The sequence below is a fragment of the Mus caroli genome, unplaced genomic scaffold, assembly GCF_978045245.1.
Source record: "Mus caroli unplaced genomic scaffold, Mus_caroli_1 scaffold_8, whole genome shotgun sequence".
Taxonomy (NCBI): Eukaryota; Metazoa; Chordata; class Mammalia; order Rodentia; family Muridae; genus Mus; species Mus caroli.
In genome coordinates, this window is record NW_028227263.1 from 17,366,511 (window position 1) to 17,386,608 (window position 20,098).

Below are 20,098 nucleotides of genomic sequence, written 5' to 3' on the forward strand. Positions count from 1 at the left end.
ATTACTCTCCTTTCCCTGGCCTAGTTCTGGAAGGCATCTTGTACCATTTAAAACTTTTAAAGTTACATTTATTTCAGTGCAGTGTGGAGGTCAGAGGATAGCTTGTGGAAGTCAGCTCTCATCATCTACCACGTGGGTCCTGGGGGTAGGTGGGGTCAAACACAGGTCACCAGGCTTGGTAGCAAGTGCCTTTATCTACTGCGCTCTCTTACCCACGCCCTTCTATTTATTTGATGTCCCTGCTCCATCCTCTTTATGAAACAAATATGCATGCAGTTCATACACAGTCGTGTCCTATTTTTCTGTGTTTTCTCTTGGGTCCACCTCTGGTGGAGGAGTGGGATAGAGAGGATGATAGGGAGGACAGAGAGGATGATAGAGAGGATAGAGAGGATGATAGGATAGAGAGGATAGGGAGGATAATAGAGAGGATGATAGAGAGGATAGAGAGGATGATAGGATAGAGAGGATAGGGAGGATGATAGAGAGGATGATAGAGAGGATAGAGAGGATGATGGGGATGATAGAGAGGATAGAGGTGCTGATGGGAGAGATGTTCCAGAGTCAGGCATGTCGCAGATAGGGTGTGGGCCATATGCAGAGATGCCGCAGGGACTTGAAGCTCCACTTTCCTAGAGGAGCCCTGGACAGGAGGTGACCTTCCCTTCTCTTGGTGTCTCTGGGACTCCCTACCTGTGTTGCCAATGGTCAGTTGACTCATGAGCCAGTAGCTTGGGAGACTGTTGGGCTGCATGGTAGAGAGTAGTTACAGCATTCGGGGCAGGACTCAAATTTTGGGAATGGCTAGGTGGACACAGGCCGTGCTGAAGGAGAACGGCAGAATCTGAGGCTCCCCTGGTGAGGGAGCAGGGTGAAGGAAGAAGGCAGGTGTGGTACCCAGGACTGGAGCCAGAGACCCCTGGAGGGGCTTAGCAACCAGAAGCCGCCAGGAGCCCCCAGGCAACATGGCCTAGCCTGTGGGATTCAGCTGAGAGGTGGAGAGCAGAGCGGGTGGGAGGAGCTCCGTCTACTCTTGATCTGTGTCTGTAGAAATTGGGAGTGAGGAGGCTGATTGCCATGAGGAAGTGAAGTGAAAGCTTTTATGGTGGCTGAGCATCAGCGTGGGCCCTAAGTGTGTGTGTGTGTGTGTGTGTGTGTGTGTGTGTGTGTGAGAGAGAGAGAGAGAGAGCACACTTGCATCTTCCTGAGCACTGGACAAGTGATGACTTTGCTGTTCTGAGCAGACGGGTGTCTGGGGCTCTGAGCAAAGTGAATTCACTTCTCTTAAACCTGCGCTGGTTGAGAGCAGGGTTTCAGGCTGACTTCCTACCCAGTGTGGGTGCAAACCAGGCTTCATAGCACCTGCAGGAAGGGCCCTGACTTGTGCCTGGAAGGAGCCGAGACCGGATACATCTATCTTTCTGTCTCAGGGAAGGAAGGGCTGTGGTGGAGGCGGTGGCTAGGTGCGTATGCCAGCACTTTCACACACTCAGAACTGACTCCACCAAGGGAGCTAGTCTGTTCTTATTCTTACAGCGGCGGCGGCGGCGGCTAGAACAGGGTTAACAAAACTCTGGAAAAATCTACCAGAATAGCTCAAGCGAGCAGTTCTTCTTTTCTGTTCAGTCTCGGCCTGGACACCAGGCCTTCCCGTGACTGGCCTGTGGTCAGCTGTCTCAGGGTTTCCCTTTTCGGTCACACTTCCTATCCTAGCGCACAGATAAGCCTGCTCACTCATTCTCCTGCACCCACTGGGTCAGCCCAGGGGCGCACCCTGTCCTCAGCGGCTGGGGAAGGACAGCTGATGCGAGAGGGTTGGTTGAAAGTGCCCCCCACCCCCCGCACCTGCTTCCTCTCCCTTGGGCCACCTGCCCCCACATATGGAGCCTCAAGCTGCTTGCTTCTGTGTCTCATTTTCAGAACTCCCCCAAGAGAGCCTGAGTTCATGGGAGCCATGTGTGTGCATGCGTGCATGGCAGAACAGCTGTGTGGATGTCTTAGGAGGGGAGGCCTGCAGACTGTTGCACGCAGTTCGCTCATCTGGCCAACTGAAATTCTACTTTCATGAAGTAACTTTAAAACAGGAAGTGGGTTTCCAAAAATGTTCCCTTCTGACAGAATGGGGATGGTGGGAGACGCTCATGGCTCTGTGGAGCTGTTGGGTCTTTGTGAGACATGAAGTTCCAAACTGCTCTTCCGGGGCAGGCCTGCCTCATGATGGTCCCCAGACCTACCCCAGGAATAGTCGTATTTATCTCAAGAGGCTCCCATGTCTCTGAGTTTGACATAAATGAATTGCTCCTGCAGTCAGGAAGAACAGACACAGGGCTTTGAGTGCTGACCCTGCTTTGAGCACTGTTCCTATATCAGCAGAGACAGAGTCAGGCTTCAGCCTCATAGGGTCTTTTGCTTTCTGGTCTCTGGCTTGAAACGAGCGCCTTTTCTTCTCTTTAAGCACGGCTAATTGAAAACGGCCAGGGATTTCCCTAAGAGCATAAGTTTTCAGAGCCGGGTGTTCTCCCAGTGAAGTTCTGCAAGCGTCCTCTTAGGCTGAGAGCCTCTCTGGGAGAAAAAAAAAGTGTTATCTTAGGGTCTCCTGACCTCCCCCCACCTCCTCCACACACCTCAGCCGTGTGAAAGGCATCTCTTCATTGCCTTGCTCTGTGGGGTTGGAGGGGGCCTGAGGCTTGAGGTTCACGCAGGAGCTATCTCTGCTGCCACCAATGGCCCCATCCTCTCCGAGAAGAGGGAGGGAAGCTCTGGTGGAGAGTGTGGAGACCGCAGCCCTGCCCACCACAGCTCTGAAGACTTTAAATAAAGCTGGCTTCTGCCATCAGGGAAGGTCATAGCCCTGTCATGGTTCTTAATTGCTCCTACCATCAGGCCATGTCACGGCCCTGCCACAGCTCTCAGTGTAATGAGACTGCAGGTGAGTGAACATCTTGTCAGCCCTTGTCTCCAAGATTCCCAGTGGGGCTGCTCTGGGGACTTTTGGCATACAGTGAGTGTTTTTCTCTGCATCGCTTACACTTACTGTGTGAAAACTTCTTCCACTGGAAGACGGATAAGCCATCTATCCTAGAGAGCTCAGGGTGCCTTGTGGGACCAGAGTAGGGCTGAAGTTTGGAGTCAGACAGTCCCGGTGTCACCTGTTCTGGCCCTGGTCCTCATGAGGAAACCAGCATCAACAGGGGAGAAAGACCAAGAGGTTAAGGGAAGGGAAGCAGGCTTAGCATGTCCATGGCACAGCAGGCGCTGGTGGCAATGCATGTACATATGGGTGGTTTCATGGGGCTTTATTTGTCCTGGTGAAACACACATAATTAAAAACCTTCGGAGTGTCTCCATGGCACCGAATGTATTCACAATGCTGTGCAGGCACGACCACTTACCGGATCCCAAATCTTCTCAAACACTCCAAAGAGAATCCCCATCCATGCCTCTGCTCCAGGTATTTCCAGGAATTCTTAGTCAAGGAATTGAAATAAAGGTGCACAAAGACTGGAAAGTGGCAAGATAACGGTGCTGGACAGATGGCTCAGTGGTTAGAAGCATTGACTGCTCTTCCAGAGGTCCTGGGTTCAATTCTCAACAACCATATGGTGGCTCACAACCATCTGTAGTGGGGATCCGATGCCCTCTTCTGGTGTGTCTGAAGACAGTGACAGCGTACGTACATAAATAAATAAATAAATAAATAAATAAATAAATCTTAAAAAAAAAAGGAGAAGCAGGGAAAGTATTCAAAAACCTAGCCACCCTAGTACAGCTCAAAAGAAAGACACTGTCAAGAGGAACAACAGAGACCAGGCATGGTGACACAAGAATTTAATCCCAGCACTCAGGAAGCAGAGGCAGGTGGATCTCTGTGAGTGTGAGGCCAGCCTGGTCTCCATAGCGAGTTCCAGGACAGCCAGCACTACAGAGTGAGACCCTATCTTAAAAACATACAATGACTGACAGCGGGCCACACGAGTGTGGGTACACGCAGGGGCCCCAGCTTACTGCCTGGGACTACTTTGATGGGGTTCTGGGGAAGGAGGGGCTGTTTACTAAGGGCCATGCCATGGGTGACTCTCTATTTTGACTCTCTATTTTAAGATAGGAATTTTACTGTGCATATATCCCTTCTCACAATGCATCTGCTTTGAATCACATGCACACTTAGTGGTACACAGGTGTAAGATGGTAAATAGAGAGATTCACTCTAAAAATTCACTTAGAGGACACAGTTTGTCTTATTGCCCAACCACCCAAAACTAGTTCAGGTCAGGTTGGCCCCCTACCAGTGTACCTCGTTCTGACTGGAGTGTGAGTGGATGGAAACATGAGCAAGCTTAGTGGTTGTTAAGGGAAGGAGACATTTAGTCCACTGTTTGCAGTGAGCTGTCTGTGTAGCTCGACGCTGGTGGGGGTCCTAGGTCTCGAGGTGCAGTGTTAGGAGAGGACACATGTGCACACAGCATCTGTAGGTGAAAGTCCTAGATTGCCAGTGCATTGTTGGAAGAAGGCTGTGCGCACATCCCAAGCTGTGTGAAGTCCCAGGCTGCTCAGCTGCCTCTGTGCTTGCCCAGCTCAGCTGCCCCTGTGTTTGCCCATCTCCTCCCTATCCCCAGTTCTTCCCCCCCACCCCACCCCCCACAGTCTCGAGGAACCACTAATCTTTCTGTTCCAGGGCACCTGCACATTCCTGTGAACAGCATGATACCGTATTCAGCCTCGTGTAGCTTAACAGTCCCGAGGCTCATTTAAGTTTGACCATTGACCAGTGAGTTTCAGTCCGCTTCAGGACCGGGTAACATCCCCATGAGCTCTGAACTGGGAGGGGTGGCATGGTGACCCCAGGTCATGCTGGATTGCCACTTTCATTGTTTCTGAATGGTCAGGGTAGCAATTTTGTTTCAGAAGACTTGGCCTCAGAAGCTCTATTAGGTGTGGGGCAGGCCAGGCGTTTGTGGGCCTTCTCAGGGAGCTTGGCTCCGGAGGCTGCAATAGCTCCCAGCTGCAGCTCTTCCAGGGCCGGCTGGAGGGTGGAGCTGGCTTTAGGCCAGGAAAGGCTGTGCTGGTGGATAACAGTCCAGCTTCTCTGTCTCTTCCAGATGCAGGAGAAGGCCAAGGAGATCTACATGACCTTCCTGTCCAATAAGGCCTCTTCACAAGTCAACGTGGAGGGGCAGTCTCGGCTCACTGAAAAGATTCTGGAGGAACCTCACCCTCTGATGTTCCAAAAGCTCCAGGACCAGGTAAGGTGACCTCCTTGCCTGTGCCTTGATCTGAAAAGCCATCCATGTTCTCCCCAGGCTTGGGAGAATTCTTCAGGGAACTGCTACATTCCCCAGGAAGAACGTCATCCCGCAGTGCAGGCCAAGGCTACTGAGGGGCTCTCATTGACGAAGGCTGGGGAACCCCAGGTTCTGAATTTGGACTATGTTGACTCTTATTCTATGCACCATTCGAACTACTGGGGTTCGTCGTAGCCATTTCCACCCAGATGGGATGGGAGGCTGGGTCTGTCTGAGGGATGCAGGTTACGACAACATGGTGATCATGAAGGGATGGTTGGTTAGGGAGCCTACAGATAGTGGCAGGGAATCCAACACTGGCTTTGTTAAAATGAACAGATTCTTTCACTGCCAGTGGCCCAACGCTGTAAGTAAATTTATAATGTGGTCCCTCAGCCATAACGACCAAGTGAAAATTTTGCAGTCTATTCCACTTAGAACCAGAAAAGGTAAGTTTAACAACGGACACGGTGAAGAGGTAAGCCTTAAGATTTCTGGCAGAATGTCTTACGAGGAATATTCAATAAATGTCACTAGACAAAAGGGACATGACCTGATATTCAGACCTGAATTTATAAATGTGTGCGCACATCTGCACCCCTGTTAAATGTGAGATGCGCTCTGGGTCAAGCTTGTACCTCTGCTGGGAAGGCAGACTGAGGCTAAGAGACTACTCATGTTGAGGTAACGTGGAACAGCTGTTGAAGGTAGAAAGAAAAGGTTCTGGAAGGAGCTGTGAGGATTCAGAGGAGCAGGAAAGCTGGAGGTGTTTTTGTACGGACACTCAAAGATCTTCCTCACTGCCTGCCCCGAGGCGACCATTCACAACGAGGCCCACTCCCAAGACTAACTTCTCAGAACTGTAGTACATGGTACGATACATGGTACTGAAACACTTCTCCGTGTTCTTAGGGAAGGCTGGCTTTGCGGGGCTCAGGCTATACACCGTGGACACTGTGCTGTCTGTGTGTTGGCTGAGCTTTTGCTTTCGAGGGGGGGCCTTTTTGATCACCTGGTTCATAGAGCCTAGAACAGCTTTTCTGAACCTGTGGGCTAAGACCCCTTTGGGGATCGAAATCAGATATCCTGTATATCAGATATTTATGTTACGATGTATAACAGTAGCAAAATTACACTTATGAAGTAGCAACGGAATAATTTTATGGTTGAAGGTCACCACAACCCGGGGAACTGTATGGAAAGGTCAAAAGCTTTAGGAAGGTTGAGAACTGCTGGGCTACAGGATGTCCCAGCATCCAAGAGGCCCCATCTTGCTCCTCATCTATTAGAAAATAAAACACCCAGGCAGAAACACGAGCATGAGTACTTTAAGGACAGTTTCGAACCGACACAGTGGGGGATGTCGATCCGAGTAAAATGTGGGGGTTGAGGGGAGTCTGCCTGGGTCTCTGGGGAGACATATCAAGGGCCTTATGCCGGAGCGACTGAGCAATAGACATAGATTTGGGAGAGAGAGGAAGAAAGAAAAGGCAAAATTTTTTTGTGACTGTAGACTCATGGCGACATCCATCTGTTCTGGCCCTCGGGATCTTCTAAAAGGCTTCCACAGGTGCCTTGAAGTCCATGCATCTGGTGTTGAGAGGCTGGCCAGATGCTAAGGTTCTAGGTTATCTGTAGTAACATTGGCCAGTGCTGAGCTGTCCTGAGAACTGTTGTCTCACTTGGCATGTCTTATCCTGGTTTTGTGGACCACAGAAACGCGGCTCAAGGAGTCGTGGTGGCTCCTTAGTTAAAGTCACTCAGAAAAACCATGGGCACACTGTATCTCTTATAGCCTTCACCCATCTTCCTCCTCGAGAGCAGTTTCTCTCTGCTGGGCACAGGCCATGATGTCCTTGGGGGCAGAGGGAGTACAGAGATCATGGAGACACTGACAGTTGCTCTGTGGGGTTACAGAGACCAAGGTGGGAATGAGCTGAGAGAGCCTGGTAGGACTTCACACAGTGGCTTGCATGCGGTGCCAAAGATCCCCACAAGACATCAAAACAGAGGCATCTGCTATGATTTGTACATAGCCTAGACAAGTGTCTGCTGGGGCGGATGGATGGCTGGCACAGAAAGGAGACAGACACACAGCAGGCAGGATGAGGGTTTTTGTTTTGTTTGTTTTGTTTTTTTGAGTGACACCGTAGTTGTTATTCTGAGACATTGTCTGGCCTCAAACTTCCAACTCCATTCCTCTGCCTCCCAAATGCTGAGGTCACAGGTGTGTGCCACCACACCTGGCTGAGTGACAAAAGTTTTAAAAATACTTTTAATCTACCTGGTAGTAAAAGGCGCTTGGAAACGAAAATCTACTGAAGGCCCGCCCCCGTGATTTCACCTGGAGATAGCCACTAGGGCAGCATTCCATCTCTGCCTGCCCATCTTTTGTGTTCTATAAATACCACGTGTGACCCACACTCGTCACCAATGCGGTTCAGAGTTTGACTGTAAAGGAAGTGCTTTTATATCCTGTTGTGAAGCTCTGTTCAGACAGACAGACGGGGTTGGGGGGGGGGAGAGAGAGAGAGAGAGAGAGAGAGAGAGAGAGAGAGAGAGAGAGAGAGAAACAGAAACTGCCCTCCTCAGGTATAGGTGGGTGAAGGAGAAAAAGCTGCAACCATTGGTCTCCCGGATGCAGAGACTTGTGATATACACAGCATGTGCTAAAGATCTGTCAAGTAATGTTAGCTGGTGTATAACCTACACATCTTCCCACAAGGTTCCTCTGTAGGTGACCTACCCTGACATAGTACTGTGTCTGTAGTTACATCGTATTTCTTAGGGAACTGTGACAGGGAAGGGAAGCTCTGTATACGGTCAGCTGTTCCCCCCTATGGCTGCGCAACACGGCTGACTTGTGTAGTGCTTGCTGGTCTCCTGGAGGTGGGTGGCGCGGTGAAGGCACCTGGGTTTGGCTTTATGTTGGAAACCTCTGTCTGTCAGGGGCTTAGACACAAAGGGGCTCAGCATCACCTGCAGTCTTGGCTCCCACAAAGCTCCTCTGAGGGCCCTGCTTTTTTAAGTGAGGGGCATTAAATTAATGAGAAACAAGGATGGAGGCCCCAAGATTTTAAAAATGTTTTTATTCATTTCCTTACTTATTTTGTGTGTGCATGCTGCATGTGTGTGTGTATGTGTGTGTGAGTGTGGGCATGCATGTGTGTGTGTGTGTGCATGCTGCATGTGTGTGTATGTATGTGTGTGAGTATGGGCATGCATATGTGTGTGTGTGTGCATGTGTGTGTGTGCGTGCATGTGTGTGTGCATGTGTGTGTGTGTGCGCGTGTGTGTGTGTGTATATGTGTGTGTGAGTGTGGGCATGCATGTGTGTGTGTGTATGCATGTGTGAGTGTGGGCATGCATGTGTGTATGTGCATGTGTGCGTGTGTGCGTGCATGTGTGTGTGTGTGTGTGTGTGTGTGTGTGTGATGTACATCACAGGTACACGCGCATGTACCTGTGTATGTGTTGCATATAGAGGCCAGAGGTCGACACTGTGTGCTTTCCTCAATTGCTTCTCACCTCATTTTTTGGAAGAGTCTCTCTCATTGGCCCAGAGCTCGTGGGTTTGACCAGACTGTCTGGTCAGGGATCCCCTGCCTTGACTTCTCCAGAGCTGGGTTACAGACATGTGTCATTGTGTCAAACTTTTATGTGGGTGCTGGGAATCGGAACTCAGGTCCTCGTGCTTGTCCAGCAGTCACTTTGTTGACTGAGCCTACCCGCACCCTCCCCCACCCCCCAGTTCTAAGTACAAGGTCTCATTGAGCCTCATTCATAGCCCCAGCTTCACCATGACCACCCGGCGGCTTACGGTAGACCTACCTGAACAGGCTACTAACTTCTGCTTTCGGCCGTCATCACCAGAAAAGCTTTGGTTGGCCAGCCACTCATAATGTGGCCTTATTCTGCTGTGCTAGGGGAAGCTGATGGGGCAGCAGGGCTTTTGTGGGACGACGTAGCGGGAGCCAAAAGCACAGCAGACTTCCTTGAGCTCAGATTAGATGGCCTCACATCCTTACACCCTTAAAAGAGCTCCTTAGGTTCCTCACTCAGGTCCTGCTAACCCTCAGTGTGTACACTGGTCTAGCAGGTTCTGTAGTTCAGAGCGGATCTGAAGTGAAGTACCAACAGGGGGCTGGATGGATGGCAGAAAGCAGGGAGGGAGAGACAACGGTACTGAAACTTAACCACAGCACAGTGATCTGGGGCTGAAACACGTGGGGCCTATGTTCTCACACACGGCAGTATAGGCTTCTCTGTACGACAGGATGCTAACTTGATTGGTGAGCTAACAACACTCCCAAGACATCAAGCAAAAACCAGAGATGGTCAGTATAGGGTGTGAAGGGTGCCCTGTACGTGTTAGCAAGCACGTTAGCAAAAGCCAGAGGGATCAGGGGCTTATCGATCTTATCTAGGAAGGTTCCCCCCCCCCCCGGAATAAGGGGAGAGATGATTTCCTGATTTAATTTATAAGTTCGGCTTGTCTGTATGCCCAGTGGTGACTCGGGAGAGGTGGAGGTTGTACTGTGTGCATCTCTTGGGCACTGTAGTCTTGAGTTGGAGGCTGAGCTGCGCAGGAAGCAATGAGGGAGGCAGGAGCAGGAAGGAAGGTGGCTCCTTTCAGTCACCTCAGTGACAATGCTAAGAGCTATTTGTGCTGCAAGGAAGCCAGCTCCTGTTCAGCCCCAAGGACAGAGATAAACGCTAAGAAGGGAACTCAAGAGCCAAGAGATGAGTGTAGAGCATCCCAGAGGGACTCCTAGGGCTCTCTGGGTCCCTGCAGAGGCCAGAGCCATGAAAGACAGAAGGTGTTGGGAGAGGACACTTGGGAGGCAGGGTGTTCCAGGAGAGGCTAGTGTAAAGGCAGGCGCTGCTGTGTGTCAGGAAGTTCAGTGTCCCTACTAAGTGATTGGTAGGGGAGCTTGTTGGATCCTTGGGACTGTGGTGCCAGTTTTGAAGTTTAGTGTGTTTGCTTGTTTGTTTGTTTTTGAGACAGGGTCTCTCTGCGTAGCCTTGGCTATCCTGGAATACACTCTGTAGACCAGGTTGGCCTGGAACTCAGAGATCTGCCTGCCTCTGCCACCCAAGTGCTGGCATGTGCCACTATTGCTTGGCTAACACTTAGCTTTTTATCAGGTAGGTCAACTGCACTAGTAGGCTTGATCTTGAAAGTTGGGCCACTTGGCCCTGATGCCCAGCCCTGGCTATCCTACCCTTTCCTGGCTGGGCTAGAGAGAGCAGATGACTCAGCGAGGAACCACCTCAATCAGAGGGTCAACGTTGGTCTTGGCTTTCTAACCATGCTTTTCATTGGCCCTTGGCCTGAGTGCTAGCCCTCCACCCCATCCCTGTCTCAGCCTGTCACTTCCTGGATGTTGGAGTCATGGTCATGACCACTGTGTGGTAAATTGGCTCTTGGCATCAGAAGAGGGAAGTTGGGGCTTAGAGCCTCATCCTGCCTCAGACCCCACATGGGCTCTGTTTCTTAGTGTGGCCCTAGGTTCACCCCAGCTCCCCTGTTTCTCTACATAGGACCTGAGTCTGAGCTTTCCTGCATCACCATGGTCCCTCTGTCTAGGCTGTGCTTGGCAATCAGATCCAGGGTATAGCCCATCTCTGGCTATGGGTCCTGCTGACATTCGCTTCCAAGGATCAAAGGCGGTCTAGAAATCAGCAGTTTCCAGGGAGGTTTCCTCACATCTATATGGTTGGCCACCTTCAGCAGGATGGGGCATGAAGGCTGCTCTCTACAGGACTTTCAGATTGACCTTATGATTTTAAGATAGTGGGCAGGCTGGGAGGGGGATATGAAGAACTGCCCGAAAAACACTAGACTCCGAGTCATGGCAGACATTCAGAACAATCGTTGAACTTTGAACTGACTTTCACAGCCTCCAGGGAAGACTGGATAGCCCACACTGAGGGAGTATATTTTGCCTTATGCAGAGGGTCTTTTTGACTCCATTTCTGGTCTTGGAGTTCTGATTCCACCCTTGGCGCATTCACCATCCCTAGTGGGCCTGTCTATGAACTAAAGTGCTGTCCAGATCGACAAAGCCTTTCTAGTGGCCCGCTCGTGCTTGAGGGCAGGGTCTTCAGTCTCTGCTTGTCACTGTCCCACTGTCTGCTAGCTGCCCTTAGACCTCCTGAGTATGCCCCACTCCTTCTTCAGAAGACAGAGAAGGACCTCCATTCACAGGGTGGGCACAGTAGCTTGCCAAACCCATTAATCATCTGAGAGCTGTAGGAAGAGGTTTCCTTTCCACTCAGTTCTATATTCACACAGCCAGTAATCAGTTCTGTAATCTAGGTATAAGGAGAGGGAGAGGAAGGGGGAGGGGGAGGGAGAGAGAGGTGGGGAGAGAGAGAAAGAGAGAAAGAGACATAGAGATGGGGGGGGGGCTATGTTCTAGAATGGCAAGTCAGAAATCCCATTACCAAACTTTATGTTACATTGAAGGATTGAAAAATTTCCTCCTTATGCGGGGAGAAGTAACCCAGAAAAGAAGGGAGGTGGGTATTTCATTTAGTTCTTCTAATGTACTTGATTGTGAGTGATCAAATATTTATCAAGCTGAAAATGCAGTGGCTGGAGGCAGTGGATTAGCCTGGAGCAGCCCTCGTTCTGAGGCTTCCAGGGATGTCCTTCCATCCCTCCCCAAGCAGCCTGGTGGGCACTGCACAGGTGGTTTCCCCCCTTGATGTTCCACTGCAGCTCTGTCTGGGGTTTGAGGAAGCAGGGTGGGTGTTTGGGTGATGTAGGGTCCCTGCACTGGAAGCAAGGTGCAGGCAGGGCACAGTTGTGCAGGCGCAGGTTTTGCCTTCCGCTCTTTTCCTCCTGGTCCGGTCCGCAGCAGGGGATCCCAGGCAACCGGCTAAACAGTTTATAGTGTAGGCATGCAGATGTGGAGCCTGCAAACCAGGAGCCTTGCTATGCTACATCTGTCCTGGCCAAAAAAAGAAAAAAAAAAAAAAAAAAGCAATCCCGGAAGCAGCCCAGCTGCCTACTCACGATTTTCTGTTTTGCTGCCTGCTGGAGACAAATCTCCTCGTGCTCAAAGGCCTTCTTCCTCTTCCTCCCCCTGAGTTGTTTCCATTTTCTCCTCCTTCCTGCAGACCACATTGTTTAGGTCCAGGTCAGCTTTGCTTGCTGGAGGCCTGGTCTTATAGAACCAACTAAGGTCTCAGGGCCAGCTCCTTTCTTCTTGAGTTGAGGCTCGAACCTAGGCCGTGCATTGCAGGTCTTCAGAACTGTGAGGGGCTCACGTCCGTGTTTCTGTTTTAGCAGTTTCCTAGTGGGTCAGTCCCATATGTTTTCAAACAGCAAACACTTCTTGCATATCTAGGAGACTAGGAATCTGAAACCAGCCATGGGCAGAGAGAGTCGGGGGTCCTGAGGAAGGGCCTAGAAGAGGAACTTGTCGTAGTTCCAGCTCCTGGTCAGTTGCTTGCTCGTCACCTTTGGAACTTGGAGGCTGTGTCCACGTCATTCCTGTCTCTGTCAGTGTTGTTACACAGCTTCCTTCTTTCTAGGTCTCTCTGTGTGTCCTGCCTCTTTGGCTCTGGGTCCCACTACCCTGGAGGGTGATTTCAGCTTGATATCAACAGGTCTGTTTCTAAACGAAGTTACATTTTGAGGCTCTAGGTAGATATACATTTTTGAAGACATTGCGAACCTGCCTTGAGCCTTTATAACTATTCCTTTCCCTCTGACATATTTGGGATCGTGGGTTAAAATTCAGTACATTTTGAAATTAAATATTCAATCGCTTAATTCTTATGGGCAAGTTTCTATGTTTAACTCTTTGCAAATCTTATTTCTCTCTGTCTGTCTCTGTCTGTCTGTCTCTGTCTGTCTCTGTCTGTCTCTGTCTCTCTGTCTCTGTCTCTGTCTCTGTCTCTGTCTCTGTCTCTGTCTCTCTGTCTCTCTCTCTCTCTCTCTCTGTTTTCCCATGTAGGTGAAAGGCTGACCTGGAGCATGTGTGGCCCAGGCTGGTCTTGAACTTGTGATCCTCCTGCCTCTCCATTCCAAGCACTACCCATCATGTAGACTTTTTTTTTTTTTCAATTTTTTTTTTTAACATTTGCTTATTTATTCGAGGGGCAGGGAGCACACGTGACATCGTACATACACTAGAGCCAGGGCAGCTTGCAGGAGTTGGTTCTCGCCTTCTACCACAAGGGATGGCAGTAACATGTCATCAGGCTATCAGGCTGTGTGTCATGTGTCTTTACCATCTGAAACCTCTCACTGGCTCCCAGACCTTTTAAAAAAATTTTTTTTATTAGATATTTTCTTCAGTTACATTTCAAATGGTATCCCAAAAGTCCCCTATACCCTCCCCCCGCCTGCTCCCCTACCCATCCACTCCCACTTCTTGGCCCTGGCATTCCCCTGTACTGAGGCGTATAAAGTTTGCAAGACCAAGGGGCCTCTCTTCCCAATGATGGCTGACTAGGCCATCTTCTGCTACATATGCAGCTAGAGACACGAGCTCTGGAGGGGTACTGGTTAGTTTATATTGTTGTTCCACCTATAGGGTTGCAGACCCCTTCAGCTCCTTGGGTATGTTCTCTAGATCAGACCTTATTTTTAATGACTGCATAGTGTTCTGCCACACAAGAGTCATATAGCTGGTTAGGTGTATGGGATGGAGAAGCAGCCTGCCGGGCTTGGCCTCCTGTCTGTCCCTTATGGGCTGTCTTGTGTCCTTCTCCTGCCCCACTTCATACGTGGAAATCCTCACTTACTGTACCCGGAATGTGGCTGTGTCTGGAGACAGGGGGTAAGAAAGGATAATTACGTTAAATGAGCTCATATGAGTGGGCCCTGATCCAAAGTGACAAGTGTTTTTTTTTTCCCTTCAGTAGTGTATGTGTGTTCTGTGTGTATGTGTGCATATGTGTGGGTGCATGTGTGTTGTGTATGTGTATGAAAGAGACAATACGCATGTGGCGGTCAGAGGACACCTCTGAGGAGTTGTCTCTCTCCGTCCATGTTTATGTGAATTCTGGAAATCAAATTCTAGTTACCAGGATCTCACAACAAGTACCCTCATCCGAACTTCACCTGCTGGGCCATCTTGCAGGCCCTTGATGTATGTTCTTGTAAGACATTCACAAGGATGACCTTGTGACACAGAGAGACACCCTGGAAGAAGTCAGCCCACTGGTAGCTTGACCTCAGAATCTGGCCTCTGAAACTATGAGGGAAAGTTGTCTGTGGTTCTGTTTTGCCAGACAGAGCGGGGCAGCCCTTGCCATTCAGCAAGCACTAGCCACAAGACCCTGTTTTCCTCCTCAGTGAAACCACAGTCCCCAGGGCCTTGTGATAGTGTCATGGGAGAATGCTCTATCGGATGCCTGGAGTGTGTGGTCACAGACCTCTCAGCGATGTTGGTCCTCGAGTGAATGTCTGCAGAACACATGGGAAACAGATGCCAGGTTCCTCCGTGGCTTTTGCCCAGTGGTGGTCAGTAGCTTTGGAAGGATTCATAGTTTCTGCATGCTCTCTGACACCTTGTTGTACATCACCCACAAAGGGCTAGCTCTGTGATGGACATTCCCAGGGCCATACACTCTTACGCTCATACTTTGCCAGCAGCAGTGAGAAGCTGCTCTCTGGATCTCATGCAGAGTCACAGGGCTGTGGACATCCAGGAAGATGAAGTCTTCCTGGGCCTGCTGCCCACAGCTGCTTCCCAGTCCCTCTGGCACCTAGAGGTGATGAGAGCCAGACATCTGGACACCACAGCCTAAGGACTTTGGGGCTGGCTGGGTATTTCATACCTGTACAGCACAGGGAATGGCCCTGTGCCCTTGATAAACTGTGTGGTGGAGCCAGCAAGATGACTCAGTAGGTTGGAGCACTTGCAACACACACTTGTTGGATCCTTGGATCCTGTGGTAGAAGAAGCAAACTAGCTCCCCTCTCATGTAGGTACATGTGCACCCATACTCAGGTCTCCTCCACCCAAACCCACAATAATGAGACAAACACTTCATTGTGAGCTACCACGTGGGTGCTGGGAATTAAAACTGGGCCCTCTGCAAGAGCAACAAGGGCTCTTAATTGCTGAGCCATCTCTCCAGCCCATAAATACCTTTTAAAAGAAAAGTCAACTAGTTTACATCCAAGAGCTGAGTTGGCAAGAGGCAAGAAGAGCTTCTGAATGAAGGCTCCCATCTCCCAATGAAGCAGCAGTCCAGATTCAGTCTCCCACCTCCGCACGCCCTGGGTGCCCCAACACACCCCTTCTCTTCTCTCTGAGGTGTGAGCCTCAGAGTCACAGAAGGCAAACAGGATACTCCTCTCCCACTCACAGACACTTCAGACGAGAGGCCCTACCCCTCCCTGCTCCTGGTGCTGGTTGGGTTTGCCACGGACCTGAGGAAGTACGCGAGTGGGGGCAGGGAGGTATATAGGCTGCATAGGGACCTGGAGGAAGTGGTGGTGGTGGGGGGACAGGACAGGACTACTTGCCAGAAAAGGCCTTCATAGAGCTGGCTCCACTAGTCACACCTGGAGCATCTGTTCTGGATTCTGAGCCAGGTGGGCACAGGTAAGAGCCCCTTGGGGGTCCATGTACTTGAAAGACTGAAGGATGCCTGACGGTGAAGGATGGTGATACCTGCTTAGCATATTTGTGAGAAGCCTAGCGAGGAGAATGGCGTTTCTTATCCTTACCCTCCTCACCCTGCTGCTGATATATTAATTTCGGAGGTGTTATGTTTTGTTAAAACGTGATGTGTCCAAGCCTTAGTAAGTTATACTCACCTCTTAAAGATTACAAAATTAATACAAAATAGGTAACTTCCCAGAGCTTGGGTGAGACAGGACTCTCTAGGGGACTGGTGGGCACAGGGGAATGGCAGGCTCCGGTTGAACAGTCTATGCGCAGCCCGATGCACCAGATGTTTCTTGGGCCCTCTTGGGAACATGGAGGTGAAAGAAAGAAGGCTTCCATTCTTTCTGGAGGAACCTCCCATCTCCTGAGCAGACATCCCAAGGCCCCAGCTCATGTGTGTGTTGGGAGAAAGCATGTTTAAAAGATGTCAAGATTTTACCACCTACGTGACAACCCTGCCTGACAGTGAGTGGCATCTTGGAGTTTTTCACTCAGCAAGCCATGAGCTGTGCTGCACTGGAAGGTACCCTGGTGTGCCTTGTGGCCCTTTAATATGAAGGAAAGACAGACAGAGACAGAGATGGTGACATAGAGAGAGACTTGACTATGTCTTGAAAAGATGATTCTATACAACAGGAGGAAATGTGCTCGCCCGCTCTCCCTCCCTCCCTCCCTCCCTCCCTCCCTCCCTCCCTCCCTCCCTCCCTCCCTCCCTCCCTCCCTTCCTTCCTTCCTTCCTTCCTTCCTTCCTTCCTCCATGTTGTAGGGTGAGGAAGCAGGCAGGAGTGGATCTGGGATCCAGGGGATGTGGCCCAAAGACAGGAGGCTTCTGTGTGAGACAGTCCTTGGAGCATGTGCTGGCAGGTGCAGCTCTCTCTAGTCCCAAGGACTTGGGCTCCATCGGGTCCCATTCAGCCCCGATGTACCTCAGAATCACTGCTTTCTAGAGATCTCAACCTGTCTGCCAGTACAGGGGTCTCTGCTGCTGACTTCCATTCTCTGTAACTGAGACTTGGTCCCGCGGCTTCTAACAGAGACTGCGTGTATCCCTCCCTTGCATTAGACACACCCCCTTTTGTCTCTTGGCCTGGTAACAGGTTTGAGGTCTCCAATACCAAATTTACTGGGTTTATTTATTTATTCTCAAGACAGGGTTCTTCTCTGTAGTCCTGGCTGCCCCAGGATTTGCTCTGTAGACCAGGCTGGCCTCTATCTCACTAGATTTGTCTGACTAGGTCTAAATAATAGGTTTTTAAAAGATTTCTTTTTTGAGACAAGGTCTCATGTAACTCAGGCTGGACTCACACTCACTATGTAGCTGAGGCTGAATTCGAACTCCTGAGTGCTGGAATTACTGGCAAGTGCCACAATACCCAGCCAGAGAAGGTCCTTTAAGGGCTGTTTGAGGCAAAGGTATGACTCAGGCTGTGGGCACCTATACTTCTGTGGGAAAAAAAGGGATGTATTTGTACATATGATTCTCTAATCTATAGCATCCATTGAGATGATTACACAATGATCAATAACGTACAGGAAGTCTGCCTTGCCCAGCACAGCCCTACGCCAAGTGTTGTTCTTGTTCTTCTCTTTATTGTTATCATCTGTGTGTGCACACATGATGTGTCTGTCATTGTGGGTAGGTGCATGCCGTGGCATGTGGGCAGAAGGTGGAGGGCAACTTTTGGGAGTCAGTGCTCTCTCTTTCTACTGCGGGTTCTGGGGATCCCACTCAGGTCATCAGGCTTGTGTAGCAAGTGCTTTTACTTGCTGAGCCGTCTCTTGGGTCCTACACTAGCACGGACTAGTGTGTGTGTGTGTGTGCATGCATGTGCATGTGTGTGCACGCATGTGTGTGCGTGTGTTATTCTTTGGTTCATGGTAGGTATTTGACAGGGTGATTTATGGTCTGTATTGGCGTCGACCATCAGACTCTTCTCTTTCCTCTTTAGATCTTCAATCTCATGAAGTATGACAGCTACAGCCGCTTCTTGAAGTCTGACTTGTTTCTGAAACCCAAGCGTACTGAGGAAGAGGAAGAAGAACCCCCGGATGCTCAGACCGCAGCTAAGCGAGCCTCCAGAATTTACAACACATGAGCTGAGCCCTTCACCCCAGCGAAGGAGAGGGATGGACTCTTAGAACTGTACAGGCTGTCATTTCTTTGTTGTGTTTGAGGACTGGAGTGTGCTAGACCTTCCCTCTGGATATGTGTATTTTATTTACTGAACAGCAACCTCTGCATGATGCTAATCTTCCATTAAAAACAAAAGTAGCTTTAAAGTGTCAGTTCACAAAAACACATGAGATTCCGCCAACACTGGACACTCAGAGCCTTTCAATCTTAATTAAAGTGTTCATGAAGCTACAAGTGAAACCGTTAGTCATTTCTACTTTGTAAGCCTTTATCCTGCCCTTCCTGCCTGGGTTGTGTCTGTCCACAGACCCTCTTGGCTAATGATCCAAAACACAAGTTGATCTGACAATCACAGGGGTAGTGGGCATTGTTTGTGGATTATTTGGGGGTTAAATAGTTCTTGAGAGAAGTTCAGTACTGTCCAAAGCAAACCTCTGGCAGCAGCTAATGTTCTAGGGGGTTGAATGACCACGTTAGCAAAAGGCTGTTATTTCTCATGTGGGCATCCTGGGCCCTTAATCTGTGACATTTCAGGCAACACACATTTAAACATCATCTCTACAGAAACACTGTCCCAGCCAGGGAGAGGTCAAAAGAGACATTGTTCAGGGATGATGGCTGTTCCAGGTGGTGTCCTCTGGGACCTCAGCACAAGATGTGTGCTGAAGGTGATGTTGATGGGATGGTCCCCTTCCCCTTCATCCACCTGCACCTCCTTCTCCAGCCTTCCTCCATTTGTGAACTCTGGCTCGAAATTCCAGTGAGGGGGAAAGAAGTGCTGTCTACATATGTTCGAGTTCAAGGCTAGCCTGTTCTACATATAAAGAAGCCTGATGCAGCCGGGTAGAGACCGAGAATGACCAGTGGGTTCCAGCCACCCTAGGCCACCCACTCTTCTTTTACAGTGGATCCTATTAAGATCCCAGATCAGGCTCAGCTCTCTAGTGTCTACACCACTGGCAGGGCTTAACACTCCTGCTAGACCGTCTCCAGCATGCTTGCTAGCTCTCATTTGTACCACAAAACCACCAGTCTCCCTTGCTTATTGGCCTCTTGACTCAGGCTCTGTCATCTGCAACATCTCCTGCCAGTGGCCTAACAATATGGCTTATCACTTAAACCAGGACACTTGAGAGACAAGGTGAGGCACATTTTAAAATTATAATGGTCAGGCATGTCATCAGTCCGGCTCTTGGGAGGCAAAGGTCTGGTGGATCTTGGTGTGTTCAAGGCCAGCCTGGTCTACATATAAAGTTCAGGCTAGCCAGGGATACATAGTGAGCACCTGTTTCACAAAGTAATCAGAAGAGATAGCTCAGTGGTTTAAAACATTTGCTGCTTTTCCAAAGGACCTGGGTTCCATCCACAACATCCATAATATAGTTCACAACTGTTTATAATTCCGGTTGCAAGGGATCTAATGCCCTCTTCTGGCCTCTGTGGGAACTGCAGGCGCATGGAGCACATGATATCAAAGTAGGCAAAACACTCATACGTATAAAATAAAAATAAATCTCTAAAAATAAAAGATAAATATTCAAATAATACAAAAACCCAAAGGAAATAAACATTCAAATAATATACAAATAATAGATATGAAAAATTGCAAAACTCCAAAGGAATTATGGTGGCCCAATGTCTCTGGTAAGCCATTAACAGTGTGCCCTGATCAAGACCCTCTGGTCCCTCTTGTGTACCCTGTCTGGACTCCATCGTCCGTTGGTCCGTTGGATGCTTCCTCTCCTTTTCTCTTGGTCCTGGATGAGGAATGGCCTTTGGGGAGCTATTCCCTGGAGAGGATGGAGAAGCCACTGAGCATCTGCTGGTATCCACAAGCCCAGGCCGTTACACATCCCTCAGGCACATGCCTCCTGTGGGTGTCTCTCTGCCCGTCTCAGGAACCAGGGACTGAGGGGAGATACTGAGAGTGACACCTGAGGGCCCTGCTACCAGAGCCATCTGGTTACCATAAGCGGAGGAGACCAGTACATCATAAAATGTGAAAGCTAACGATGCGGTCTGGCCAGGGACGTGCAGATGGA

The 20,098-nt window shown here is 49.8% G+C and overlaps 1 protein-coding gene across 3 annotated transcripts in view; it reads left to right on the forward strand.

Moving 5' to 3' along the window:
• Rgs10 (regulator of G protein signaling 10) overlaps nucleotides 1-18,283 on the forward strand; it is a 42,133-nt gene extending 23,850 nt beyond the window's left edge. For all 3 annotated transcript variants that reach the window (XM_029479783.2, XM_021167950.3, XM_029479782.2), the window contains exons 4-5: nucleotides 5,100-5,243; nucleotides 17,872-18,283. In XM_029479783.2, the coding sequence (XP_029335643.1) occupies nucleotides 5,100-5,243; nucleotides 17,872-18,018 (291 nt within the window). In that variant the 3' untranslated portion in view covers nucleotides 18,019-18,283. The remainder of the gene's footprint in view (nucleotides 1-5,099; nucleotides 5,244-17,871) is intronic.
• The last annotated feature ends 1,815 nt before the right edge of the window (nucleotides 18,284-20,098 follow it).